Source organism: Pongo pygmaeus, chromosome 9 (assembly GCF_028885625.2).
Source record: "Pongo pygmaeus isolate AG05252 chromosome 9, NHGRI_mPonPyg2-v2.0_pri, whole genome shotgun sequence".
Lineage (NCBI taxonomy): Eukaryota > Metazoa > Chordata > Mammalia > Primates > Hominidae > Pongo > Pongo pygmaeus.
The window spans coordinates 3555240-3578773 of NC_072382.2; the positions used below are offsets into that span (position 1 = coordinate 3555240).

The 23534-nt window shown below is 48.2% G+C and overlaps 1 protein-coding gene across 19 annotated transcripts in view; it reads left to right on the forward strand.

The window, feature by feature from the left end:
• Positions 1-2530: 2530 nt before the first annotated feature.
• LOC129008092 (actin) overlaps positions 2531-23534 on the forward strand; it is a 40857-nt gene continuing 19853 nt past the window's right edge. For 3 of the 19 annotated variants that reach the window (XM_054439864.2, XM_054439883.2, XM_054439874.2), the window contains exons 1-3: positions 2546-2618; positions 2864-2979; positions 18559-18685. In XM_054439864.2, the coding sequence (XP_054295839.2) occupies positions 18569-18685 (117 nt within the window). In that variant the 5' untranslated portion in view covers positions 2546-2618; positions 2864-2979; positions 18559-18568. Of the gene's footprint in view, positions 2619-2863; positions 2980-4265; positions 4370-15032; positions 15203-18558; positions 18686-23534 lie in introns of all 19 variants that reach the window. The other 16 variants (XM_054439867.2, XM_054439882.2, XM_054439872.2 and 13 more) reach the window with 10 other exon arrangements.

The window sequence follows — 23534 nt, forward strand, 5'->3', positions numbered from 1 at the left end:
CCAAATATGAATCAGCAGTAGAATGAATAATTTGAAGTACAGCCACACAGTGGAAAAATGCATGGCAACGGAAAGAAACCAAGAAAGCAGCAATGGCTACATCCAGCAGCATGGCTGAGTCTGCACACAGGATGTTGAGCGAACGAAGCAGACCTGAGACTGTGTGTACCGCATGAGTCCCTCTATATGGTGGCCAAGGACAGGAAGGACTTACTATTATAATTAAAGACAGAAGCGTGGTTACCTCTAGGGGCCGTGGAGCTGGGTGGGGTAACCTAGCTGGAAGGGAACAGGGTGCTGCCTTGAGGGCACATGAAATATTCTAGGCCTTGGTCCAGTTACTCAGGAGTAGGCAAATGTGAGTCATCCCTCTGCACCTGAAATGAATGCATTTCGTGTCTGTAGATGATATCTTTTCATTAGGAAAGAAGAAAGCCAGGCAGCTCATGCAAATGCACCTGCAGAGGATGAGGCTGGGCTGGGACCAGAACCACAGGTGTGGACAGGGGCCTGAAACAAGAAAGCTGTAAGGGGGTCTCCTGGAGGGAGTTGCCGATGGGAAGGCAGCGGCTGTAGCGGCTTTTGTAGATACCCTCTGGGTGCAGAAGAAGCTGATGGGGGACAGAGCCCCTGAGCAGATGACAAAAGTGGGAGCTTGAAAATCAGGCCCCTGGTGGTGACCAGCATTTACTGCCCCCTGACCAAGGGCGAGGCCCTCATCTCAGTCCTTGCTGTACAGTGACTCAGACTCCCTGAGATAGGCAGGCGTCACGCTTGCCGTTGCTCCCACTTAACAAGGAGGGACCAGCAGTGCCAGGTCTCAATTTTGTCCAGTTCACAGCAAGTGCAGAGCCAACATCCTTATTGCCCAGCACTAGAGTCCTCATGCTTAAGCACCAAGCTGTTAAGTTCTGTCTCCCACCACACTCTTTCCTTTCTTTTTTTTATTTTTGAGATGGAGTCTTTCTCTCTCACCCAGGCTGGAGTGCAATGGCACAATCTTGGCTCACTGCAACCTCCATCTCCCAGGTTCAGATGATTCTCCTGCCTCAGCCTCCTGAGTAGCTGGGACTACAGGTGCATGCCACCACACCCAGCTGTTTTTTTTTTTGTGTGTATTTTTTAGTAGAGATAGAGTTTCACCATGTTGGCCAGGCTGGTCTGGAACTCCTGACCTCGGGTAGTCTGCCTGCCTCATCCTCCAAAAGTGCTGGGATTATAGGCATGAGCCATGGCACCGGGCCACTCTTTCTTTACGAGGCAGGATGTTGCTCCATTGCCTAGGCTGGAGTGCAGTGGTGCGATCACGGCTCACTGCAGCCTTAGCCTCAAACTCCTGGGCTCAAGGGATCCTCCCGCCTCAGCCTCCTGAGTAGCTTGGGCTACAGGTGCGTGCCACCACACTCAGATAACTTTTTAATTTTTTGTAGAATCATGGTTTTGCTATGTTGTCCAGGCTGGTCTTGAATTCCTGGCTTCAAGGGATTCTCCTCCTCGGCCTCCCAAAGTGCTGGGATTACAGAAGTGAACCACAGCACCCGGCCCACACTCATGCTTATAGCCTTCTGTCTCTTTTTTTTCTGATAGAATTCTAACAGTCCCAAAGCTTTGTCCTCCAGACCCTTAGCACCTAGAGCAGCAAATTTGGAGGAAAAAGAGGGGTTCCCAGTTGAGTCCCAGTGATGACAGTCAACAGCTGGTTGGCCATCACGTGATGCTCATGGAGGTGGCATTAGGAACTGGTCCCTGACATATGGAAGTGAGGATGTTAAAGCCCACCACTCCAGCAGGGTGTGGTGGCAGGCACCCATAGTCCCAGCTACTGGGGAGGCTGAGGCAGGAGACTCTCTTGAGTCCAGGAGTTTGTGTACGGCCTGGGCAACATAGCAAGATTCCATCTCAAATTTGTTTTCACGTGAACAACTCCATGGAGGGCCCCTGCGTTCACCTGCCGACTGGCAGAGACAGTGCCATCATGCCCCTCGGTCAGGCTTCAGCAGTCCTGACTACCTTCTGTTTGCACAGCCTCAACCGTCAGGTTGAAATGTGCGGCGTCTCCACGCTAAGCTGCCCCGTGTTCTTCCACAGCTGCCTGTTGCTGTCGTTTCAGCCCAGGTAAATGTCCCGCCCACGTAAGTGAGCTACACCTTCCTCTGCCCTTGCCTTGTCCCAGCCAGACGACCTGGACCTTCCTTCTGCCTGCTCCACGTGTGCGGCTACCTCTCCTGTATCCCCAAGATACCTCCCATGTCTCCCCTGCTCAGAGCTGAGGGCAGGGATGCCCCATACTTCGAGCTCTCTCTTCAGCCTCCCAGTTTCTCGGCCATCCCGGCAAAAGTCTTAGGGCCTCTGTTGTCCTTGGTAGGACAGATCCCTGGAAGGTCTCACACTCCAAAACAACCATAAGGATGGAGACAGATAAAGTAGAAACACGAACATAAAAGCAAAAAGGTAATATTCTGGGGCCGCTGCTGCCAGGGACTGATGCCCACACAGGGCGGGGCTCCTGAGGTCACGACTGTGTTACAGCACAGTGCCATTATTGCGCACGATGGTGGCCTGAGCCACCCAGAGGAGGCCACCTGACACCCAGCATCCCTGCTCAGGAAGGCAGGAAGGTTTGTAATGCCCTTTAGAGATCTTGGTGCATTTAAAAACATCCTGCTCTACCTAGTTTTTGTTAACTGGATTATTCAGTTATAGGGAATGATTCATTCTCTAATGAAAAGAGCAGAAGGGTTGGGGGTGGGTTGCGTTATAGGTGATTTTCAAAGAGTTCTTTGTTTCAGTAGCTCTGGTTTGGCCTAGATGTTTTCACTGTTTAAGTCTTTCAGAATTTTTTTTTTTTTTAATTTTTAAATAGGAAGCGAGAACATCCCTGAGCAAGACCAACAATTGCTGAATAAACACAACCCCCCCTGAGAATCACGCAGACAGGCACTGTCTCTTTACCTGGGAATTGCAAAGGTAAGAGGAAAGGTGAGTGCCTCCCGGTGTCTGGAGAATCATATGGGAGTTGCTCTGGGAGTTTTAAGTTTCTCGTGAGTGAAAGTTAGTGGTTTTACATTTTCTCTTGATGCTACTTTTTACCTCTTCCTCCGGCTACCAAAAAAGGTTTCCTTGTAGGTGAAAATGGAACCAAATTAGTTCTGTGATCTTGTTCCATTCTAAAAGGGATTTGATTTTCCATTCATTCACTCCAAAACTGTTGCATACCTACTATGTGCCAGACTTTATTCTGGCCAGAAAAGATTCTTAATGTTACTGGAATTCAGTAATTTCTGTGGGCATGTGCTCAAAAGCAGGCTGCAAAGTCCTGGAGCCAGAGGTCCTGGCAGAACCCTTAGGAGAGGGCTGAGTTTCTGTAACATGTCTGACACAGACCAGCAAGGCCACATTTAAACTAAGGCTGTGTGTCTTTTTTTTATATTTTAATTTTAATTTTAAGTTCCTGGGTACATGTGCAGGACGTGCAGTTTTGTCACAAAGGTAAACGTGTGCCATGGTGGTGCGTTGCACCTATCAACCCATCGCCTTGTTATTAAGCCCCACGTGCATTAGCTATTTATCCTGATGCTCTCCATTCCCACACCCCACCCCCTGACGGGAGCCAGTGTGTTACTCCCCTCCTTGTGTCCATGTGTTCTCATTGTTCAGCTCCCACTGATAAATGAGAACATGCAGTGCTTGGTTTTCTCTTCCTGTGTTAGTTTGCTGAGGATAATGGCTTCCAGCTCCATCCATATCCCTGCAAAGGACATAATCTTATTCCTTTTCAAGGCTGCATAGTATTCCATGGTGTATATGTACCACATTTTCTGTATCCAGGTATGTTTATTAAGGGGAAGGCCCAGCCATGCATTGTGTGCGGCCACCTGGTGAATGAAAAGCAGGTCTGGATTTTCCTCCAAATACACATATGTATATATAGGTATATATATATTTACATGGGTAAATTGCATGTCACAGGGGCTTGGGATACAGATTATTTCATCATCCAGGTAATAAGCATAGTACTCAATAGGTAGTTTTTTGATCCTCACCCTCCTCCCGTCCTCCACCTTCAAGGGGGACCCACCCTCTATTGTTCCCCTCTTTGTGTCCGTGTGTACTCAATGCTTAGCTCTCTCTTATAACTGAGAACATGTGGTATTTGGCTTTCTGTTCCTGCATATATATATATGTGTTTCAGTAGCTCTGGTTTGGCCTAGAAGTTTTCACTGTTTAAGTCTTTCAGAATCTTTTTTTTTTTAATTTTTAAATAGGAAGTGAGAACATCCCCGAGCAAGACCAAAAATTGCTGAATAAACACAAACCCCCTTGAGAATCACGCCAACAGGTGCTGCCTCTTCACCTGGGGATTGCAAAGGTGAGAGGGGAGGCGAGTGCCTCCCGGTATCTGGAGCATCATATGGGGGTGTGCTGCCTTTGGAGCACAAATATATATACATATATATTTGAAATTCACAAACGTTTGCATTTCTCGCCAGTGACACAAGCCGGCTACCACTGCTGAAAGTGAGGCGGTCTCCAGTCAAGGTCTAGGGACTTGACCTGGTTTGATCTGGCTACACTCCCACTGCTCGATTTAGACTCTGCCCAGACTAACAGCGAGAGTGTAGCCAGATCCAGACCTTACCAACACGCTCCTTCCTCCCCCGTCCTACCAAGCTGGAATTCACTGTCAATATCCTCCATAGAAGACAGAGTTGGCTTCCAACAGTATCAGGGGATGCAGGCAAAGGGGGTGATGGGGCCTGAGATAAGTTTCAGTTCCGCATAGAGGGGGCGTCTGTGCCCAAATGACCAACCTTGGTAACTGGTATGACTTACTGTTCTCACTGAAAATACTACAGCTCTCCAAGTTTGAAAATAACATCAATAATCTTTTCTGGCCAGAATAACGTCTGGCACATAGTAGGTATGCAATAGTTTTGGGATGAATGAATGGAAAATCAAATCCTAAGAGGAAGATTCCTTCCAGGCTGATCATACGTCATTGTCATAGGTGTCTCCATTGAACACTCAACCAGGAGTGGGCAAACTGATTCTGAAAAGGGCCAGGGAGTAAATATTTGGGGCTTTGTAGGCCAGGAGGTCTCTGCTGCGATTACTCACCTCTGCCATTGCAGCGAGAAAACAACCGCAGATGATAAACACAGAATCAAATCAGCATGTTTCAATACAACTTTATTTACTAAAGCAGTCGGTGGGCCAGATTTGGCCTGTAGGCCATGGCTTGCCAACCCCTGCACTAGACACGCTCACCGTTCCTACAGGACAGAGACTGCGTCACCCATCCCCTTAGACCCAGAACTAGATGTTTTAATTAAGTACATACATATTAAAACTGCCTCTCCCTTTTATGATTCTGTTTTAAGAACTTTAAAAAATGTTGCAAAATTCTTAGGTATTATGTGAGGGGTGGGTTGAAAGGCTGAAAGTACCAACCTTGCTTCAGAAGGAGTAGTGTGTGAAGCCATTTCCTTCCTGAAAGTTGGATTTGGGACTGAGGCGTGAGAATTGTGCTCTAGGGAACAGCCACCAGGGGGAGCGCAGTGCACACAGAAGTAACCTGCTTTGTGCCAAGAAACCAGCGGTGAAATCCAGAGGCTCAAAGGTGCAGGCTACTCCTGGGATGTGCTGCGTGCTCACTTGGGGTACAGGAGCTGGGATTCTGGGTGCAAATGAAGGAGCAAGATGCTGTTTTCTCACACTCTACCCTTCCAAAGGTTTCATGGTTTTGATTTGTGCACGTATTACTTCTGCAAATATGTGCTTAAGTATTGTATGTGTGATGTTGTCAGGACTAGACCAAGATGCATGGCACCCAGGGGAACAAGCTTCAGCCCAAATTACATAATTGACTGATATGTGTTTAGGGAAGGGGCCGAGCGCTATGAGGGGGAGCAGAGGGAGTTCAGCTTCACCTGGATCCCTCAAAATTCAGTTCAGGCTCCACCTGCACACCCCATCAAGCCCTCCAGGCAAAGCATGGTATCATCCACACAGGACCGTTTTCCAGCTTTCTGTTGCTATCCAAACATATCCCTTGGCCCAAATGACCACATTTTCATCCAGTGGAACCAGGAATACTATACAGCAGTGAAAAACAAACCACAGCTACACATGTCAACATGGGTGCATCACCAGAGGACAAATACAATAAACAGGCCACAGGAAAAACATACGAGGTGGTTATTTTATTTGCAGAAAGCCCCAGATCAGGCAAAACCAATGTCTTCTCTAGGGATCTATCCAGGTGTGGCAAAAGTGCTAAAAAGAGCAAGAGAATTATTAAGCAAAATGTTAGGGTGCTGGATATCTTGGGGAGGAAGACCTAAACAGGAAGTGTGGAGAATACGTGATGTCTTATATTGGGTAGCAGGTTATTAACTTATTTATTAAAACAAGGCCAGGTGAGGTGGCTTACACCTATAATCCCAGCATTTGGGAGCCTGAGGTGGGAGGTTAGCTTGAGGGCAGGAGTTCAGGACCAGCCTGGGTAATATAGCAAGACCCTGTCTCTACAGAAAAAAAAAAAAAAAAAAATTAGCCAGGCATGGTGTTGTGCACCTGTAGTCTCAGCTACTTGGGAGGCTGAGGTGGGAGGATCATGTTAACCCCCAGGATGTGGAAGCTGCAGTGGGCTATGATCACGCCATTGCATTCTAGTCCAGTCTAGTGACATAGCAAGGCTCTGTCTGTTAGAAAAAAATAAGGCCAGGTGTGATGGCTCAGGCCTGTAATCCCAGCACTGTGGGAAGCTAAGGCTGAGGTTTGAGACCAGCTGGAGCAACATGGCGAAATCCTGTTTCTACTAAAAATACAAAATATTAGCCAGGTGTGGTGGTGCATGCTTGTAGCTCCAGCTACTCAGGATACTAAGGTGGGAGGATCGCTTGAGCCTGGAAGGTCGAGGCTACGGTGAGCTATGTATGATGGTTCCACTGCACTCCAGCCTGGGCAACACAGCCAGACTGTCTCAAAAAAAAAAAAAAAAGTCATCCCTAACATGTATATACATTACATATATCTTGTTTTACATCATAATAACATAGTATAAAATAAAAATAGAAATAGTCCCTTCTGCATGTGTATCTCAGGGTGCAGCCCTGGGGAGACAGAGAAGCTTAGATCTGGGGAAGCTCTCATCTGGCCGATAGGGTTTGCAGTGTGGCTTTCTAGAAGCTTTAAGGGTGAATGAACCACAGATGCTCAGCCACACCCAGAGAACTGCAGCTGGTGTGGAAAATAGAGTGGGAGGCATGACAAGCGACAGCTGTAGTGAGAGATGTCGGGTCTGGAACACAGTGACTCAAGGCAGAGGACTGTCCCAGGGTACGGGATCCAGGCTGATGCCCATGTGCCACTGCACCGCTGGCTCAGATGCCCCCGTGACCCCTGCAGCTCCCGGGGCTCCTGGGAATGCCACTGGCAGTGGCCCATACTGGGTGGTAGCTGCCTTTGTATTTACCCAGACATGCCTTGGCTCCCTGAGCACTGGGCTGCTTCCAGCTCTTCATTCCAGCACCTGTAGGAAGCATCGGTGGATGCTCGTGGGCAGGATCGGCCGCCATATTACCTGCTCTTTGCAGGAAAGTCTGGCCTTTTATGTCCCAGGCCTAGGACCTGTTCCAGTTTGACCAGGACTGAGAAGTTTTTGGGGACATGGCTTCTTCAATGTTGAAGCTGGAAAAAACCAAACCAGGATGAGTTGGTTATTTCACCCAGACTTTGGTACTCGAATATAAGGGCTTGGTTTGGCTAGGACTGATTTTATGTCACAGGAGCACGCCACATATCCTGTATGCCTTCTGTAAACCCTCCATTTATTTTGGAAGGAACAGTCATCCCGCATCTCCCACTGCCAGCTCGTGGGGGCTGCCAGCATTTTACTGAGTGGCTCTCAGCTGCCTCCAATCTTGCTAAGGGCAAATTAAACTAGTAAAATGAGACTTGAGAGCAATTCTTCCTCCCTGAACGGCTAGAGTGAGGACACAAAAACATGCTTTTCAGACTGGGGAGTCAACAATCACAACAGATTTCTGTAGCTGAAGGTGGTGGTTTTCTTGTCTTATCTTCGACTGGCAGGCATCATACTCACCTGGGGGTATTCTTAGCCTAAGATTGCTGGGCCCCCACCCAGCGTTTCTCATTCAGGGGATCTGGGATGAGGACTGAGGACTGCATTTCTAACAGATGAAACTAATTCTGGTGGTCTGGGGTCCGCACTTTGAGAACTGTTGTCACAGTGTTAAGGGATAAAGTCTACATGAGGGGTTGTCAGACTTTTTCTACAAGGGGGTCACATAAGAAATATTTTAGGCTTTGTGGGTGATATGGTTTGGATCTGTGTCCCCACCCAAATCTCATGTGGAATTGTAATCCCCAATGCTGGAGGTGGGGCCTGCTGGGAGATGATTGGATCCTGGGGGTGGAATACCCCTCTTTGGTGCTATTCCTGATAGAGTTCTCATGAGATCTGGTTGTTTAAAAGTGTGTGGCATCTCCTTCCTCTCTCTCCCTCCTGCTCTGGCCATGTAGGATGACCCTGCTTCCCCTTAGCCTTCCACCATGATTGTAACTTTCCAGTGGCCTACCTGGAAGCCAGCACCACACTTCCTGTACAGCCCACAGAACCGCGAGCCAATTAAACCTCTTTTCTTTTCTTTCTTTCATTTTTTTTTTTTTTTTTTTTTTTTTGAGATAGAGTCTCAGGCGCCCAGGCTGGAGTGCAATGGTGCAATCTCGGCTCACTGCAACCTCCGCTTCCAAGGTTCAAGCGATTCTTTTGCCTCAGCCTCCCAAGTAGCTGGGACTACAGGCGCGTGCCATCACACCTGGCTAATTTTTTGTATTTTTAGTAGAGATGGAGTTTCACCGTGTTAGCCAGGATGGTCTTGATCTCCTGACTTTGTGATCCACCCGCCTTGGCCTCCCAAAGTGCTGGGATTACAGGCGTGAGCCACCGCGCCCGGCCCGAAACCTCTTTTCTTTATAAACTACCCAGCCTTAGGCATTTCTTTATAGCAGTGCGAGAACGGACTAGTACAGTGGGTCACATGTTGTCAACTACTCAACTCTGCCGTGGTAGCCCAAGAGCAGCCAGAGACAGGATGCAAATGAGTGTGACTGAGTTCCAATAAAACTTTATTTACAAAGACAGTCAGTGGGCCAGAATTAGCCTCTGGGCGTTTGTTTGCCAGCCTCTGGTTCAGACTGTTACAGTGTGATTTTCAACAATCCCCTTAGCTTCTCTGTGTTTTCCATCTTTGTACTGGTGAGTGGATGACTTTGAGCCAGTTGAAAGCAGACCATGGAGGTCTGGGAAGGACCATTTGTTTAGAGTACAGATGCAGGGCAGTGTAGCACAACCATACCAAGCTTTATAGATTTCAACAACCGTCATATTATACTCACCAGTCTGTGGGTCAGCTGGGGGTTCTTCTGATCTGAGCTGGTTTGGCTGGTCTCTCTGAGCTGTCTTGTGCACCTGGGGGTGGGGGTCACCTCACAGGTCATCTGATGGTGGATTATCCAAGGTGGCCTCAGCCACATGTCTAGCAGGTGGTTGGCTGTTGGCTGGGCACCTTGGTTCTCTTCCACATGGCGTCTCCTCCTCCAAGAGGCTAACTCCAGCTCCCACACCAGGGTGGTCTGAACATAGCAAGGGAGGAAGCTGCAGCTCCTCTGATGACTATGTTTGGAGCTCACAGAATGTCACTTTCATCACACTGTATCCATCAAAGGAGTCACAAGACCAATCCAGGTTTAAGCATGGGAAAATAGGCTCCACCTCGTAACAAGAGCAGCTGCAAGGAATCTATGGCTGTTTGCAATTTACCACTCAGGTAGAAAGAAAGAATAGGGAATGAGGCTGCTTGGCATCGAATTTTAGCTCCAGCTTTCATAGCTGGAGGTCTCACTTCATCCCCCTGAGCCTGATCCCTCCACAGAAAAAATGAGACTGATTCTACCCAGCCTCAGAAGGTTGCTGAGAGGCTAGTGGGATTAATCTAGAGAGTGTCTGGCACAAGAAAGTCATCTCCGTGTGGCTGCTGTTATAAATGTCTCAGTGAACCCCTACAGATGTGACAGCACTGGGGGCATAAAGAATTGAGGACACCCAAGACCACTGGAATGTCTCTTCACATACGTCTCCAAGGACTCCCTGCCCAGCTCTGGGCTTTTGCTTGTCCCTGCCTAGAATCTGTTCAAGGCTTCAAAGCTCAATTCACCCGGTTGCCTCCTTCTACAGCCCTTGTCGCATTGCATTAATTTCTTTTTTACAAATGTCTTTCTCCTATGAGTTGGGAGCTTTTCAGAGCAGAAACAGGGTTTTGCACAGAGCCTGTGGTAGTGCCTTGGGGAACATCCTATCCCAGCCCCTTTAAATCATCTGGGGTTTGCTTCACCCTATTTTCCATCAGAAATATTGGAAGCCAACCGGCACAACTTCTCAAGAGAGGAAGGATGTAAGCAGTACATGTTCTGCTCCCTTGCAGCTCTATGTGGTCTCTCTTCTGGGACATTGCCACATGGATCTTAGTATAATTTGCTTAAGAAAAACACAGTAGCCAAATTCTGTCAATCCTATCTGTTTCCCATGAGAAGAACAGATCTCATCCACAGGGCATCAGGGATGTCAGGCTCTTTGAGAAGAGAGGACAAAGGTGGGCCCCCCAAGGGCGTCTCTGTGCACTTGGAGAGATCCAAGAACTCGCTAAAGTAATGTAATAAGTTAGTATTCAATGCACACTTGTAGGGTTGAACTATGCTTTGTTATAAAGGGATGCCAAAATCGTAGAAAGTTTGTGTAGGGAGTAGACAGATACATCATTTCTCTTTCTATAAGGCCTGTTTTGAAAGATTTCTTTCTTTGTGGACTGGGTGAAGACACAGCTGTCGGAACTTAGAGAGGTATAAGAGATGCAAGGATAGAAATGACTACGTTATGTATCCATCCATCCATCCATTCACCCATCCATCCATGGACTTACCACCCATCATCCATCCATTCACCCATCCACCCATCCTCTCATTCATCCATCCATCCACCCATCCCTCCATCTATCCACCCACCCAACCATCCATCCATCCACCCACCCATCCATGTATCCATTCATCCATCTACCTATCCATCCATCCATCATCCATCTACCCATCCATCCACCCACCCACGCATCCACCCATCCATTCATCTATCCAGCCATCCAACATTCATTCATTCATCTACCCACCTATCCATCCACTCATCCATTCATCCACCCATCCATTCATCCACCCACCCATCCACCCATCCATCTATCTATCCACCCACCCATTCACCCATCCATCCATCTATTCATTCATCCATCTATCCATCCATCCATCCATCATCCATCTACCCACCCATCCACCCACCTACCCATCCATCAATCGATTCATCCATTCATCTATCCATCTATCCATCATTCATTCATTCATCTACCCACCCATCCATTCACTCATCTATCCATCCATCCTGGAGCTCACACAATGCTTTGCAAATACTTCAGTCTACCAACTTATTTTCCAATTCTAACCCTCTCCAACACTCCAACATCCCCTTCTCACAATCTATCTCTCGCTCTCTCTCTTTCTCTCTCTCTGTCTCGCTCTTATTCTCTCTGTCCCTCCCCGACTTCTCCCTTTTGGGAAATTCAAATTGCCCAAAATATAATAGAGATAACTCCTTGATGTTATTATTGTGATCACCCCTTAAGTATGTACAGCACTGTACAGTTTACTAAACACAAGTCTTCACATCAGTCCTCTTCTCCGCAGCCACATGACTCAAGCAGGCACAGCACCCAACAGGAACACCAGAGTCCTGAGCAGGAAGAATTTCTCCTGTTGCAGCCATGGGGGGAGTCAGGCATGATGTGCCTGGTGGTGCAGCAGGACATGATGATGTCAGGGCTGCCTGGGACATATTGAACTTCCTGATTTTTTCTTCTTGTGATGGAAGAAATGATTTTGGATTAAGATGGAGAGAAACAATGATAATATCAGATCTGTTGTGATGGTTTCCCTGGTGAGGAAAGTATTTCATAAGCTTGGAAAATCTGTTTCTAACTGGTTCACCCCTTGGAATTGTCCTCCCACCTGGGTTCCACAGGTCTGCATCATGAAGGCCCTTCCCTTTCAGCCAGGACTGTTTTGTCCACCTCCCACTCCCTCTGCAGGCACACTTGGCAGAGCTTGGACATTTTGGGTTGTCACAACTTGGAGGGTGCTACAGGGATCTAGTGGGTGGAAGCTGGGGGGCAGCTACACATCCTACAAGGCACAGGACAGCCCACAGCAGAAAATGATCAAGACCAACATCTCCAGAGGACAGCGAGTGTGTGGCTTGGCTATGCATGGTCACCCAAACAGAGCTGGTGGGCCCTGACCCACTTTGGCCCAGAAGTTTCTGGCACCTCCCCCCGTCTGCATTACTGCTATTCTGAGACATTTGCACACTGCAGTCATAGATCAATGCTCCAGGCAGGACAAGTGGTGTCACAAGACATGCACAGGCAGCCTCGATGGCACTGATCACAATTGAAAAATTTTGAATGACTTTTTAATTTAAAAATAAATTCTGGGCCAGGTGTGGTGGTTCATGCCTGTAATCCCAGCACTTTGGGAGGCCGAGGCAGGTGGAACACCTGAGGTCAGGGGTTTGAGACCATCCTGGCCAACATGGTGAAACCCTGTCTCTACTAAAGATACAAAAATTAGCTGCGTATGGTGGTGCACGCCCATAATCCCGGCTACTCAGGAAGCTGAGGCAGGAGAATCACTTGAACCGAGGAGGCGGAGGTTGCAGTGAGCCGAGATGGCGCCATTGCACTCTGGCCTGGGCGATAAGAGTGAAACTCCATCTCAAATAAATAAATAAATAAATAAATAAATTCCATATAATATCTGGCTTCCCAGGGAGACCAGCATGCCCATGGGGAAAGAAACTTGTCTGAATCCTCCTCTCTGTCTCCTCACTCTAGAACAGCACCGTGCCCCTAGGAGGCAGTTGGTAAATATTTGCTGAATGAATACTGATAACCCTTGATTTAGAATTAATCACCTCTGACCTAATCTACCTTAAGCTAAATCTATAAGAGCATTTTCAGAGGATATGATATATCTCTAATTCCAATGATTTTCTGGGCATTCCATCCAATGAAGCTCTAATGCCCAGGACCAAGGAAGTCCAATTGCTAAAAATCGGGCAGGACTGTCTTGGTTGCAAGTGACAGAAACCCAACTCAGACCCATTTGGCAGGAAAAAATTCTGTTAGCTCCCTGGGCTGAACAGTGCAGGGCAGGCTGAGGTTTGTGCTCCAAGGATACTGTAAAAATTCTGTTCCTCATGTCTCTCCTCTGCTTCCTGAGGGCTGACTTCCTCGTCAGGGGAGCTCTGGTTGTGGGGCCACAAGGCAGCTGCAGGGGCAACTCCAGGCTCACTTCAGGTTCTCCCAGATCCTTAATCCAAGCGAAGAGAGTATCCTTCCTGAGAGTTGACCAAGATCACAGGAAGAAACCATGGCTGGCATCACACGCCCACCCTGGTCAAGGGTAGCCGTCACAAATCAACACAAACTTTGACCCAAGACAATTGAAATGTATTGGAGGTCAGAAGTCTGAAATGGATTTCAGTGGGCCAAAATCAAGGCGTCTGCAGGGCCATTTTCCCTCTGGGGGCTCTAGGAACTGGGAGAACCCATTTCCTTGCCCTTTCCAGCTCCTGGAGGTGCCTGCACACCTTGGCTCACTGCAATAACATCTTCCAATCTCTCTGACTCTGACCTCCTGCTTCCTCTTACAAGGACCCTCATGATTGCCTAGGGTCCACCCAGATGATCCAGGGCAATCTCCTCATCTCAAGATCTATAACTTAACCACAACTATAAAGTCCCTTTTGCCATGGAAGGTCACATATACACATATACACATTAGGATGTGGTGTGAGGACAGGGACCATTATTTAGCCAACTGTAGTAGCCAAGGAGTGGAATAATCTTACTGGCCAGCATGGCTCCTGTGAGCCCTTAGGGCCCACCTCATCCAAATCTTAAGACTGGAGCAGGATTAGAGTGGAAAGAGAGGCAGAGGCTCTAGGAGGCTGCTGGGCCAGCTTCCAGAAGCCCCAACTAGGTCAAGAGGCCATGACCTCTGCTAGGCACCTCACAGTGGCCTCATGCAGAAGCAATGACACAGAGGGGCCCTGCCTGGACTATGGGTGGGCTCCACCTCTTACCTCTCTGCACCTGTTTGTCACCAGTTCTCTCCCTGGTATTAGTTATGTCCCCAGCACAGAACCTGAAACAGGGCAATGCCTTCTTTCCTTCCTTTTCCATGTCAGTGATGTGAACCAACAGTTTCTTTTCTCAGTAGCTGAGCAATCTTTTCCGATTTCTTTTCTTTTTCTTTTTCTTTCTTTTTTTTTTTTTAGAGACAAGGTTTTGATCTGTTGCCCAGGCTGGAGTGCAGTGGTGCAATGTTGGCTCATTGCAGCCTCAAACTCCTGGGCTCAAGCAATCCTCCTGCCTCTGCCTCTCAAGTAGCTGGGACTACAGATGTGTGCCACCACCATGCCCAGCTAATTTTTTAATTTGTTGTAGAGATGGGGTCTTTGTATGCTGCCCAGGCTGGTTTTGAACTCCTGGGCTCAGGCAATCCTCCTTCCTTGGCCTCCTGAAGTGCTAGAATTATAGGTGTGAGCCACTGCAGCTGGCCTCTTCCAATTTCTGTTATGCTTTCTTTAGATTTTTACTTCTGTGCATTGATAGTCAATATTTGGATTCACAAGTAAGTTTCAGATCAATGAGGATTTGGAGTAAAGTAGAAGCATGCTGCTTGGTTGGCCACACCATGCTGGGGTAAACTCGGATTCAGCCCATTGGAGGCAAAAGCCTTCCCTGCACTGAACCAGTTTTTATTCCACTCAACACACCCCAGATGAAAATATTTTGGCTCAGGAGAGCAGTGCAATTATTTATGGCCTCATTTCCCTTTTTCTGTAGGAGTGGAAGCCAATATCAGATGATTTAAAACAAAACAAAGGAAAAACCACATTTGTGACATCAGAATGCAAATGCTATTGTACCAAAGGAAAAATGAAAACAGCTTGACCAGCCCTGGAATCAATTTATTTCTGTGCCCCAAATGCATAGCACTTGGTAGAAAGAGCAAGGTATTTGGATGTCTGCTCCCACATTGGGTATTTGCTGATTTACGTGGGGGAAATGCCTTGTATATCAAGATAATCCATCATCATCATCAACACTGTCATCACTGTCATTGTCATCATTATCGTCATTGTCATTGTCATCATCGTCATTGTCATCATCATCCTCAATGTCATCATTGTCATCATCCTCAATGTCATCATTGTCATCATCATCAATGTCATCATTGTCATCCTCAATGTCATCATTGTCATCATCATCATTGTCATAGTCATCATCATAATTGTCATTGTTATCATTATTTTCATCATCATTATCATTGTCATTGTTGTTATTATTGTCATCATCATAATTGTCATTGTTGTTATCATTATTGTCATCATTGTTATCACCATTGTCTTCATCATTGTCATCATCATCATTGTTATTGTCATCATTGTCAATGTCATCATCATCATTGTCATAGTCATCATCATCATTGTCATTATCATCATTGTCATAGTCATCATCATTGTCATCATTATGTCATCATCGCCATTGTCATAGTCATCATCACTGTCATAGTCATCATCATTGTCATCATCATCATTGTCACATGTCACAGCCATCATCATCGTCACAGTCATCACTGTCATCATCATCATAGTCACATGTCACAGCCATCATCATCATTGTCTCAGTCATCATTGTCATCATCATCATCGTCATTGTTATCATTATTGTCGTCATCATCATTGTCATAGTCACCATCATCATTGTCATCATCATCACTATCAACGTCATTGAGGCCATCACACCTGTCACCGCAGTGAGGGTCAGGTCAGGAAACGCACCCAAGGATTTCCTGTGCTGTCAGGTGCCCCTCATGTCTCAGGCTCTATTGCAAATTAGAAAGTAAAAAGTCAAATTATTCTTATTTGCAGACAATATGATCTTATATATAGAAAATCCTAAAGACTCTACCAAAAAATCTTTTAGAATTGATGAATGAATTTAGTAAAGATAAAAAATTAACATATAAAATCAGTAGCATTGCTATACCTGAACAACAAAATAGCTAAAAAGGAAATCAAGAAGATGATGCCATTTACAATAGCTATGAAAAATGAAATACCTAGGAATAAATTTAAGAAGTGACTGACAAAAAATAAAAACAAATGGAATGACATCCGATACTCATGGATCCAAAAATATTGTTAAAATGATCATAGTACCTAAAGTAATCTACAGATTAAACACAATCCCTACCAAAATACCAAGGACATTCTTCACAGAGTTAGAGAAATCTTAAAATTTGTACAGAATCAGAAAAAACTCTGAATAGCAAAAACAATCCTGAGCAAAAGCACAAACCTGGCATTATGAGACTTCAAAATATACCACAAAACTGTAGTAACCAAAGCCTCCTCCATCCCTGCGTGTCGAGGATGCACAGGAATTAACAGGCAGCCGATGCCTGGCCTTCCAGAAGCAACAGCCTGGCTGCAGATACATAGTCAGCACGCAGACAGATGGGACACCAGCCAATATTCCAGAGAGGAAGGTTATGAAGCCTCCCACGTGAGAGACCAGGTGGGTTCAAAAGCCATCCAGCCATATCAGCTGAGCATGAAGTACGCAGAGTGGGAGGCATGGACCTGACGTGGAGATGCGAGACAGGAGCCTGCAGAGATGACGGCAGCTCCATGTGACGAAGGCCTGATGTGGCTGTGGCAAACTGACTGACATTTCTGGACAGCAATTGGGCAAAATGTTTAAGGAGCCTTTAAAAATTCTTGCTCTTCCAACTAGTCACTCGAAGGAGGTGATGGAAAAGGTCTGATCCAAAATGCAGGAAAAAAGAAGGATGACTAAGGAGATTATCCCAGGATTGCTGATGGTGACCAAAAAAATAGGACCTACAGGCTCCACAGAAGATTCATAGCAGATGTGGTAGATGGTGTTAGAAGGAAAACGTTTCCATCAAATACGCCATAACACACAAATGGCTATAAGGTTCCACTGAAAAGTCTAACACAAAACCGTACATACTGTAATATGTGTTGTGTGTATACCTAGCAGCTTAGTGAGAGACGCCCTGGTGCCCCACTGAGTTGCACCTCACACAGCTGTTCACAGAGGCACTAGATGAATGGAGACCCCTCTGTTTTCTGTGACGACTGTCAGGGTAGATAGCTGAATATCGGCAAAGGTTACTTCCGATTAGCAGGATTTGGAAAGGGTTTTGTTTTTCTTCACAGTTTTCTCTATTTTCTACAATGAGCCTGTATTGTTTCTTTATCGAAAAAAGATCCAAAAGTCACTTATAAAATGAAGAAAACATTTGTCATAATAAATATTTAATCACAATGCAATATTCAAAAAAGAAAATGGACTCATTCATTTTTGAGGGTAGTTGATTTTTTAAAAACCTATACAGTGCATAAAAGTAGGTTGAAAACAGGCTGGGCATGGTGACTCATGCCTGTAATCCCGGCACTTTGGGAGGTCAAGGTGGGTGGATCACCTAAGGTCAGGAGTTCGAGACCAGGCTGGTCAACGTGGCAAAACCCCTTCTCTACTAAAAATCCAAAAAGTGACCGGGTGTGGTGGCTCACACTTGCAATCCCAGCTACTCGGGAGGCTGAGACAGGAGAATCCCTTGAACTTGAGAGTAGGAGGTTGCAGTGAGCCAAGATCATGCCACTGCACTCCAGCCTGGGCGACAGAGTGAGACTTTGTCTAAAAAAAGTAGGTTGAAAACAGAAATGCCCAAATATCAGAGGGTGACCATGGGTGGGGACCGCAGGTGATTTTGATGCTCTGTATCTTTCTGCATGTTTTCTAAACTTGCAAAAATATGGAAAACGTTCTCTAGAAGCAAAGCAGAGGGATAGAATGGTTTCAACCAGGGCCAGGAGGCCAGTGAAGCCTCCCGGATGAGGCAGCATTGGAGCTGGAAGTCAGGAATCTGGCTGTGACCACAGCTTGCAGACCATCCAGGGCCCCAGCTCCTCTTGGGGTCTCCCCATTCCATGAAGGGGAGAGGGGCTGCTTCAGATAAGTGGCTGAGAAGCAGGTCACAGTTTGCTAGAAACAGGTGGAGGCCAAAGCCTTAGTGCAGGGCCCCCCAATCCTCCCTTCTCCAGGGCAGCCATGTGCAAATGGTCATCAGAAAGGACCCCCTTCCAGCAAACTGCACACAGCATCCTGGAAGAGGCTCTTGCCTGCCCAGGGCCCAGCTCTGGGTGTGGGGGGCCGCCACCCACACTGCCCTGGGCCACTGGGCACTATGAGCCCTGAGCCTAACGCCCAGCACAGTGCCTGTCCCAGGGACCAGTGCCATGCAGTGGCGTGGGTAACCGTGTGTTCTCTCCCGCAGCCCCACCGCCATGGACAGTGTGCCCCTCGTCTGTGACCACGGGTCTGGCTTCAGCAAGGTGGGATTTGCAGGAATGGAAAGCCCAACGGGCGTGTTCCCCACTGTCCTCGGGAAACTTCGGCACGATGTGAGTGATGTCGGGGTCTCCTCCCTGTGGGGTGCTGCTCATCCAGAGGTGGCCCGCCGGCCTGGTCAGCCCCATCCCTTCTCCCACAGGGCGGCCAAGGCCATCCCCTGAGCAGGGCGTGGTGGGCGCGGACGTGCCTCCGCAAATCCGAGTCGGGAGCACTGGGCTTGGTAACACACAGATGACTGGGCCACCTAGAGTCTGTGCCTCAGCTGGTCTGGGGTGGGAGATGGGGTGGGCAAGGCCCTGCCCCTCTCACCACTCCCAGCATGCGGCCCACTCTGAGAACTGCAGGCTTAGAGGGAGCAGCGATGTGTAAATCAGTAAAGTGGACGCGTTGTGAAAAATCAGTCTCACTGCCCGTCTCCCATCTCTGGCTCTTCTCACATTCAGAGAGGTATGGACACAGAGAAGGAGCAATTTGCCTTTAGGGTAAACGGGAGTCCATTAGGGTGAGTGGCAACAGACACTCAACCTCCGTGACAAGAAGGCAGGAGGAGGGCGGGTAGGGACCTGGACACAGGCCCTCCAAGAGGCCCGTCTCTGACGTGCCAGCAACTGGATCCCACATCGCCAGATCTTCCTGTGTTTCAAGGGAATTTAGAAACACACGTGTTTCTATTGTGGTAAAGTATACACAGTGTAAAGATGTGTTAACTGCACAGTTCAGTGGCATCAAGAACATTCACCACATCTACCTCCAGAACGTTTCATCCTTCCAAACGGAAGCTCTGGCCCCATTAAAAACCAGCTGCTCATCCCCCTTCCCCGGACAACACAGTTGCATCATAACTGAAACTCAGCGAGTGGGTCTGAGCCCGGCCGCATGCCAGGGAGGGACAGAGATGCCCCTTCTCCCTGAAGAGGAACCACCTGCTCTGAGAGGTGACTTCCTGAATCCACATGGTGACAAAGTGGTGGGGGAAAGACCCCCCAGTGCATCCGCATTCCCTGCTCATGCTCTGGATCCTGGAGCTCATCCTCTGGAAGTTCCAGTCATCCGTGGGAGGGAGCAGCGTCATGACACGGAAGATCTCAGATGTTGCAGGACCCCATGGCGATCACTCTTGCACTTTGCAGCACTTGGAGCAAATTATTGGCAATGTTTCTAATTATCCAAGATACACTGGCTCCCAGATCTGTGACAGAGGAGAAAATCCCGTCTCCCTCTCTAAGAGGATAAAATGCACATGGATGCTGGGAGCCAGTGGATTTCCTCCTCCCTGTCCAAGTGGCAGGAATCATGGCAGGGACCGCCCTGGCAAATCTCAGGTGCCTGCACTCGAGCTAGCCAACCAGCTTGCCACTTGGAGATTGTGGAGCTCAGTGGTTAAGAGCTGGGGCTTCAGGGCCAGGGAGACTGAGGCTCCAATCTCAGCCCTGTCCTCAGCACCTGCATGACTCAGGGCAAGGGTGCTGCTGTGGCAGAGACATCTCTTTTGCATAAAGCGATTGTCCAAAGTATGTATCTCGTAGATTCAGCCTGAAGGTTAAATGAGATGAGTGAATGCATGTTTAGCACAGTTTCTGGCCCGTAGGGAGTGTTTAGCAATGATGACGATGGCAGTGATGATAACAATGACTAGTATATTCGTGTATTCCCTTAGAACAACAGAAATGTGGCCAGGTGCGGTGGGTCATGCCTGTAATCCCAGCACTTTGGGAGGCCAAGGTGGGTGGATCACCTGAGATCAGGAGTTTGAGACCAGCCTGGCCAACATGGCAAAACCCCATCTCTACTAAAAATACAAAAATTAGCTGGGCGTAGTGGCACACGCCTGTAATTCCAGCTACTCTGGAGGCTGCGGCAGGAGAATCGCTTGAACCCGGGAGGCAGAGGCTGCAGTGAGCTGAGATCACACCACTGCACTCCAGCCTGGGCGACAGAGTGAAACTTTATCTCAAAAACAAAACAACAAAACAAAACAAAACAAAAAACAGAAATGTATTTCCTCATAGTTCTGGGGACCTGGAGTCTGAAAGCAAGGTGTCAGCAGGGCTGGCTTCCTCCCAAGGCTCTAGCAGGTGATCTTTCCTGCCTCTTCCAGCTCCTGGGGGCTCCAGGCATCCCTTGGCTGCCTCTGTCTTCACATGGCCTCCTTCTCTTTTTCCTTTTCTGTCTCAAATCTCCTCTTGCCTCTGTCTTAGAAGGATGCTTGTCATTGGATTTGGGGCCCATCCAGGTAATCCAAGGTAATTCTTATCTTGAGATTCTTAACTATCACTTCTGCAAAGACACTTGATGCAGATAAAGTCACCTGAGACTCCAGGTGGACATAATGATAGGGGGGTGGGCATCATTCAACCCACTACAGTTACAATGTGGAATTTCATCTCAGCTCTCAGCCCCTCCTCCAGGGAAGGGGCCTTATCTTTGGAGTATGAATTGACTTAGAGGGGATGCATTAGGGAACATCTGCTGAGAGCGAGGCTCTCCCCTCTGAATCCACCCCAGCTAGGCTGTAGGCACTGTCACTGTCTCCCATCACCCCCATGTGGGACTGTCCTAGTTGCAGGAAAACAAGCTCAGGGCCGCATACAATAAATGTAATGCACTTGAATCATCCCGAAACCATCCCCTGCCCTGCTCGGTGCAAAAATTGTCTTCCATGAAACTGGTCCCTGGTGCCAAAAAGATTGGGGAACGCTGACCTAGATGGCGAAACACAAGATCACAGCGAGAGGAAAATTCTTTGCCAAAACAGAATGAGTGACCAAGATGAATTATGGGGCAGCAGACTGCTTCACTCAACCACAGCAGATTGGGCTCTTGATTTGATTTTATTTTCATGGGCAGCTGGGAGTAAGTTTCTGTCTCTGAGAGAGGTCACCTTTTTTTCTAGATCTAAGCTCCATGTCCCTTCCCACAAACTCGATGCAGTGCCCTTAACTCCTGAGTCAAGAAGTCACAGCCATGGAGACCCAGGGTGTCCCTCAGGGCTCGGCCACCCCCACCCCCCTTCCAAGGCTTAAGTCTGGTAGCCAAGATGGCAGTGAGACCCCTTGTAGGAGAACTTGTGAGAACAGAGAGGCAGGATGAAGGCATTGCCCAAAGTCACTGGGTCCCTTCCAAGTAGAGCAGCCGCTCTGACCCACAGGCCTCCTGACGAAAGGACACCAGGCCCAGCACTGTCCATCTTTTTATCTCAAAGAGCAACTTAGAACTGGAGAAAACATTGTTCCTTCTGCACACCCATGACTTTGTCCCTCCCCCACCACCTACCCACCACACTTAGATGTGGGTGGCTGAGAAACGTTCGAGGAGGTGGCAGCAGTGACAATCCCTCCTGCCATGATGTCAGCTATTGAAACGTATTCCTGCTGGTGGGCTTAATCGACTTGATCCTCCAGTAGCGCCATGGCAAGGTGTGAGGAAGAGAGGTCATTGTTCCCACTGGACAGAGAAGAAGATAGAGGCCCAGAGAAAAAGATGGAGGCCGAGAGAAGAAGATGGAGGCTCAGAGAAGGAGATGGAAGCTCAGAGAAGGAGATGGAGGCTCCGAGAAGGAGATGGAGGCTCCGAGAAGGAGATGGAGGCTCCGAGAGGGAGATGGAGGCTCCAAGAAGGAGATGGAGGCTCCGAGAGGGAGATAGAGGCTCGGAGAGGGAGATGGAGGCTCAGAGAGGGAGATAGAGACTCAGAGAAGAAGATGGAGGCTCAGAGAAGAAGATGGAGGCTCAGAGAAGGAGACGGAGGCTCAGAGAAGAAGATGGAGGCTCAGAGAAGAAGATGGAGGCTCAGAGAAGGAGATGGAGGCTCAGAGAAGGAGATGGAGGCTCAGAGAAGGAGAGGGAGGCTCAGAGAGGGAGATGGAGGCTCAGAGAAGAAGACAGAGGCTCAGAGAGGGAGATGGAGGCTCCGAGAGGGAAATGGAGGCTCCAAGAGGGAGATGGAGGCTCAGAGAGGGAGATAGAGGCTCAGAGAAGAAGATGGAGGCTCAGAGAAGGAGATGGAGGCTCAGAGGAGATGGAGGCTCTGAGGGGTAGATGGAGGCTCAGAGAGGGAGATGGAGGCTCAGAGAGGGAGATGGAGGCTCAGAGAAGAAGATGGAGGCTCAGAGAAGGGACACGACTTTCCCCAGGTCTCGTAGCTGGTGATTCTCATCCCAAATCCAAACCTCTTCTGCTGAAGAGACAAACTCCTAAGATAGAAAAGCTCTGAGCAGGTGAACTGTGGCAGCCTGGAGAGGGGGCCTCACTCTGAAATCACTGCTCCATTGCATCTCTGCACCATTGCACTCTTGCACCTGGCATCATGGCACCATTGAGCCGCTGCACCATGGCATGGTTTTTCCACCACATGCACCATTGCACCATGGCACCATGACATCATTGCATCATGGCACTATGACGTCACTGCACTGTGGCACCACGAGGTCATTGTAGCATGGCACCATTATGTCACTGCAGCACAGCACCATGACGTCATTGCAGCACGGCACCATGGTGTCATTGCAGCATGGCACCATGATGTCATTGCACTGTGGCACCATGACATCACTGCACCGTGGCACCATGGCCTCATTGCAGGATGGCACCATTATGTCACTGCGGCACAGCACCATTGCACTGAGGCCATCCTTCCTACCTGCTGCTCCCAGCCAACTACTGAGGATGGCAGTGACACCAAGGCAAGTCAAGCCCATTTTCGGGAAACCCAGCACTCCTGTGATAAATGAGCCTGGCTCAAGAACTCTCCAACAACCTTGCAAAGGCTTCCCTCAGATGGCATGGTGGCTAAGGTCACCCACCCAATCTGCTTACCTATTTCCTGCACTCAGGCTCAGACTTGGACAGCAGCCTGTTGTCTCTTCGATCATTGTCCTGCTGTCCCCGATGTGTGCGTATT